General features: G+C 39.3%; 1 protein-coding gene across 1 annotated transcript; it reads right to left on the reverse strand.

Annotated features, from left to right (window-relative positions):
* Window positions 1-316: 316 nt before the first annotated feature.
* ucmaa (upper zone of growth plate and cartilage matrix associated a) lies at window positions 317-4596 on the reverse strand. The gene is made up of 5 exons (XM_079656074.1): window positions 4439-4596; window positions 3696-3755; window positions 3532-3624; window positions 2789-2887; window positions 317-913 (listed from the first exon to the last, which is right to left on the reverse strand). The coding sequence occupies exons 1-5, from the start codon at window positions 4497-4499 to the stop codon at window positions 825-827; spliced, it is 402 nt and encodes a 133-aa protein (XP_079512200.1). The 5' UTR covers window positions 4500-4596; the 3' UTR covers window positions 317-824.
* Window positions 4597-5587: the final 991 nt, after the last annotated feature.

A 5587-nucleotide genomic window follows, 5' to 3' on the forward strand; every position in this document is an offset into this window, starting at 1 on the left:
TCCTCCTCTGACTTGGCTCACTTTCATATTTCCACTCTGAAATTTGGAATCAGCCTGATGATTTCTGCAGCTCTCCTCATCTTTTCCCTTACTCCACACCGCCTCCCTCCCTTTAAATACTCCACATACCAGACAGTGCTAAGCTAAGTAAAAACACATCAGTGGCCTGGAATCAGGAAACTCATCTTTACTTCTCATTTTGACTCTCTTACTTAAAGTAAGAGTTTGTTTTGTTGCTGCTACTGCAACCGACTAAAAATAAAGACAGGGCATTGTGTTGCTTAAATGTACAAAAAATGCAGTAAATACAAGCATGCACAGCATAGAGACTACATTTAATATGATAAAGTGTGGCCTTTAATACAAAAACTGTGCTCATTATATATTTAACAGTTTTCATGGAGATACATATTGAACAATTTTGTTACAAATAAGAAGTAAAGAAATTATTTATCTTGTTGATGAAAGTAGGAAAACCTACACAACTTTGGTAGTTTACTCTGGTACAGGTGATGGCAGTATTAATAATGTACTCTGCCTACAGGTGATGGCAGTATAAGCAGTACTTTCAGTACGCTCTGGTACACTTGATAGCAGTATTAACAGTATACTCTTGTAATTGTGATTGCAGTAGAGACAATACTAGCAGTATACTCTGGTACAGTTGATGGCAATAGTAGTATACTGAGGTACAGGCAATGACAGTTTTAGCAGTATACTCTGGTACATGGGACGGCGGTACAGGTGAAGACAGTATTAGCAGTATACTCTGGTACAAAGGACAGCAGTATACTGTAGTACAGGTGAAGCCAGTATGAGCGCTCTCAGTGGAACCAGTAGTACTGAGGAGATAAGCCGTCGTAGTGATACTCTCGATACTGCTCATTGGTCTCCCTCGTTCTCTCATTTTGCTCTGTGAATACAAAAGTAGAAGTGTCTCAATATCAATATTTGTATATATGACAGGGTTTGATCGTAGTGAGAATTATCAGCAGACTTTGCAGTTCTACTCTTAGGAGCTTTGTAACGTCTGTGAGCTATTTGTTTAGTTTTTTTAGCCAACTACTTTACTGATTTGTTCACTCTCACCACCCTGAACAGTATCTACGGCGACAGCAGGCAGCTTTTTAAGGACAAAAATGTCAGTGGAATACAGATCTGCTACATGAGATTGAATATCGGTGAAGTCGGTTTTATGACTAGGCTTCCTTATAGGTAATCACTCCTCAACCATATGGCCAAATGTTATAATCAAGCATCGTTAGATAAAAGCAAACTTTGAATCATACCTATACTGTAGCAAACTAGGTTTTTATACAGGTAATTGCCCATATTGTGGAGTTCCACAAGGCTCCATTATCGGCCTCTTCTATTTTACATCTTCATGCTTGCCCTTTCTCCAATTGCAGAAAGCAACAAAATAAGTTACCAGAACTACGCAGACCACACACACATTTACATAATCATTTAACCCTTATGTTGTGTTCGGGTCTCCTGTGACCCGTTTCAAGTTAAAATTAACTACGCTCTAGTTTTTTTTATCGGAACAAGGCTTCATGATATCCTCCACAACAGCTATATAAACACTACAAAACTGATTTTGACAATTTTAGTCAAGTCTGAAGTTCTCGAAAAAAATAAGTGTATAAGTTGGTGTTCGGGTTTGGGGAGACCCAGCAGAATTGTTGTGGGTGACTCTGGGTCAAATTTGGCCCAATCAAGATTCATCTTGGACTTTAGACACGCCCACCCCCTTCATCCACTGTAACAATAATTTTTTCGTAACATGTACCTGGTCTGCCATCCCTCTGCCGTGTTTTGGGACAATAAAATACAATTACAACAGGATTGAGCCGCGAACACCATGAACGGTAACAGCTTTCGAACACAACACAAGGGTTAAGCAGGGTTCTACACTCTAACACTAGTACTAAATTAGTGCATTGAACACATCAATAATCAATGAGAAATATTCCCCTGATATTGAAAGAAAAGCAGCACAAAGAGCCAACAATCCAGATTTGTTCTATATAAAAGTTTTGCGAGAATGTGCTCTTATAATGTGACCAATAAGTGCTCCATGGCCATGTGGAGAAATTTTTGTTTTCTTATAACATCTCTTTGACCCAAAACAATGTATCTCAGAAACAAACGCACATCTTTGTGGTTAGCAAGTCTAAGTTTAGAAGCTGTCGCTGCATCTTTATCACAGCAGACTGCAGGAACACTGTCGGTTTAGGCTGGACCACAAATGGACACTTTGGTGTCTCTGAGGTCCTCACACTCGCTTCCCTCCATGTGTTATTTTGTGAACCCTCCTGTGGCGACTGGCACGTAAATCTTGTGTTTACTGACATGAAGTCCATGCTTCATGTTTCTCCAGTGATGGAACACCGTCCTCTGTCTCTCTCCCTGCGGTTTCTTTCATATTCCCTGGTTGATTGTTGGTTTCGTTGGGGAGTTTTATCTTGTTTTTTTATTTTGTTTTTTTTATCTAGATCTAAAGACAAAGGGTGTTGTGTGCTGTAGAGATTCTAAAGCCCCCTGAGACAAAGATGTAATTTGTAATTCTGGACTACATAAATACAATTAATCAATTGATTGATTGATTGATTGTAATGTTAAATGTTTGTAGTCCTCTGTGAAAAGGGTGAACATACTGTTTTTTCTTCATTATTTCAAGAAGTTGGAATTAATTAAAGTTTTTTGTCATTAAAGCATTATGTCTGTTCCCTCATATTCAAGAGGAAAGCATTAAACGGATAGTAGTTGTAGGTCCAGGTCTCACCATCACGCACCTCCTCCACGTAGTGCTCTTGCTCAGTCCTTTGCTCCTCGTTGTACTCCCTTCTCTGCTCACTTGCAGCAATCTTTACCCTCTGCTCGACTGTGGAAAGGAAAAGGGAAAGAAATAAGAGCTGAGCCAAAAATGTCTCTAGAAGCCTGCTCCAAGATGAAATAACAAGCACAGACTGAAGAACTCTGGACTTCTGCAGGCGTTATCTGGCTAAAGAGTGATTGTTTTAAATGTTATTTTGGTGAAAGAGTATGAAAGTCAGTTCCTCTCCAGAAACATTTGATATATTCTGTGTATTTGTTCATTTGGTTTAAAGTATAATGGTCTATCGTACTGATGCTGGCAGTGGAAGAATGAGCTTATTGTATTGAGAAACTGAGAGAGGGAGAGCTCGCTCCATACTGCCCTGTGACTCCTTCTGCAGCCTGGTGTGTGTGTGTGTGTGTGTGTGTGAGTGTTGTACCTTGTACTACTCTATATTACTATACCATACTCTTTTTTTTATCACATAAACACATATACTGTCTTCGGTATGGAAGGCCAAACATGCCATATAATTGTGTGTGGCCACATCAGCCACACATACCACAATATATAAATACATTCAAAATTATAAATAAACATATTCAGACCGACCTCTTTACCCATGATCCTTATGGCTTTCTGCCAATAAGGTGTCAGACAGCACAAAGTATTTTTCCCTGGCGATAACAGTTTTTAAACAGATAGCTTACTTTGGATCTCGTAGTACCGGGTTGAGCGGCGACTGCGGCGTTTGATGAAGCTGGATGCATCCGATTCGGGCATGAAAACCTGCCGTGCTGCACCTAAAAGTCAGAGGTCAGAAGGTGAAGGTCAGGTAGAAAGGAAGTTTGTGAAACTGGTCAAAAAACCTCACCTTTGTGATCGGGTGGTTTTGAGTGGTCCTTGACTGCTGCACTTTCCACTTCACTGGAAACTGTGAGGAGAAGAAGAAATGTTCATTTCATGCATTTACACTAAAGCACTTCACACTAAATTGCATCTAAATGTGTTTGTGTGTACTTAGATTTAGAAATGTACAATCTTTGAAATCTTTGAATTTGCAACAGTATTTTTACATGTGATTAAGATTAATCTAAAAAGCATTGCCTTATGACATTTTTTAATTTGTTTTCCCAATGTTAAAGAAGACCATGCAAACCTCATGTATGGTGCTGCCCACCCTATCTATATCTATTTTTGTAATAATTCCATGTTTACTGAGAGGTCACAGCTGTCCTCTGGAGGACTACTGGACATCTCTTCATTTTTAAATGACTTCAATCTTTGATGCAATTCAATTTGAAAATCAGTATGTATTGAACAAATTGACTTTTAGAACTTTTACAAACGTTTTACAAAGTAATTTCCACTGAGCCGTATTCCTCTTAAATTACAAATGCTGGCTACTATTAAGCTGACATTTGCAAATAAATAGGGAATTTAATTTAATTCAAAAATAGCCTTAAAAGGTCAAAAGCAACAAAATAGGTGACTACCAGTTTTATCCATTGGTTAAGAAGGACTGCACCTATTCTCAAAACATTGCTTATCTTCCTTGAGAATATATAATCCAAAATAAAAAATCCTGTCCCTGATGTCGCCACCCCAGGTACTCACAGAGGTGGAGGAGGAGGAGGGCAGGGAGCAAGGAGAGCACGAAGACTCGGGTCCAGGACATCTTGTGACAGAAAAGCAAGAACTCTATACTTCACAGGACACCTAACAGAACTGAATCGAGAGAGGATGAGGGACGAAGGGAGGAAGGTGGGAGACAGTGGGAGGAGGAATAGAGAGACCCAGAGAGGGAGGAAGGCTGCTGCTGCTGGATTATCACATGCCCAGGGGAGAAGAAGAAAACAGGGAGGAGGGAAGGTGTAGTAAAAAAGAATGAGAACCAGATGGAAGTCTGAGTACTTTTTAGAGAGAGAGGACAAAGACATCATGTCCAATGTCCTTTTTATTTATGTAAGCTTTTAGATCTTAAAAATATGTATGGTAACCAATCAGGTAGCAAAGATTCAACGGATGGATGGATGGATGGATGTTAATAGCCCTCTGGTGCATGTAGGATGTTGTTAGCAAGAAAAGAGAATTTAGGTAATATTATACTGCGTATTATTAAAGGTGTATAGTAAACTTAGAGAGTTAAACAAACCTGCGGATGTCTTTTTGACATGCTCTCTCTACTACTTTCCATATGAATGAGCAACATTTTCCTTACAGCAGGTGGTAACAGTTTGGAGCCGCACTGGCCCCCTTCATTTCCCCTCCAGGTGAGAATTATCTCAGCTTTTATCTTTACGTTAATCGCTGCAGCGAGCTATAGAACTGTGTGAGAGGAGTTTTGATGGAAGTGTATATCCACTGCTGTGGATTTTTCTTCCTCTGTCTGTGTGTGATGAGGTGAAATTGGATATGAGTTTCCTGTGAAGGAAACTGGGCAGAGACAGCTCTGCAGTCTGGGAAACATTTAGCCGCTAATGAGCCTGTGTGTGAGCAACTGCTGTGTGATTTTACAAATATATGAATGTGCATGCTTCTTATATTGATATTTGTAAATGTGATTGCTTATTTGGGGTGAGTTGGTAGCCTTCATATTTTTTAAAGGGCTCTATTGTGCTCATTTTCAGGTTCATAATTGTATTTTTTGCCTCTAGTGTGACATGTTTTCAGCCCTAACACTTCTTCCCTTTATCCTTTTTATCTTATTTAATACTCATAAATACAAAATATAACTGCCTGTAAAAAAAGAAATGAAACAGGATC

The sequence above is a fragment of the Notothenia rossii genome (assembly GCF_949606895.1).
Source record: "Notothenia rossii genome assembly, chromosome: 10".
Lineage (NCBI taxonomy): Eukaryota > Metazoa > Chordata > Actinopteri > Perciformes > Nototheniidae > Notothenia > Notothenia rossii.

What these genes read in the sequence shown, in the direction of transcription:
- ucmaa (XM_079656074.1), bottom strand. Translation starts at nt 4,499, where the DNA reads ATGTCCTGGACCCGAGTCTTCGTGCTCTCCTTGCTCCCTGCCCTCCTC. An exon ending in CCGGTACTACGAGATCCAAA is followed by an intron (nt 2,888 to 3,531) that starts GTAAGCTATCTG and finishes TCCTTTCCACAG; the next exon opens with TCGAGCAGAGGGTAAAGATT. An exon ending in CGTGGAGGAGGTGCGTGATG is followed by an intron (nt 914 to 2,788) that starts GTGAGACCTGGA and finishes TTGTATTCACAG; the next exon opens with AGCAAAATGAGAGAACGAGG.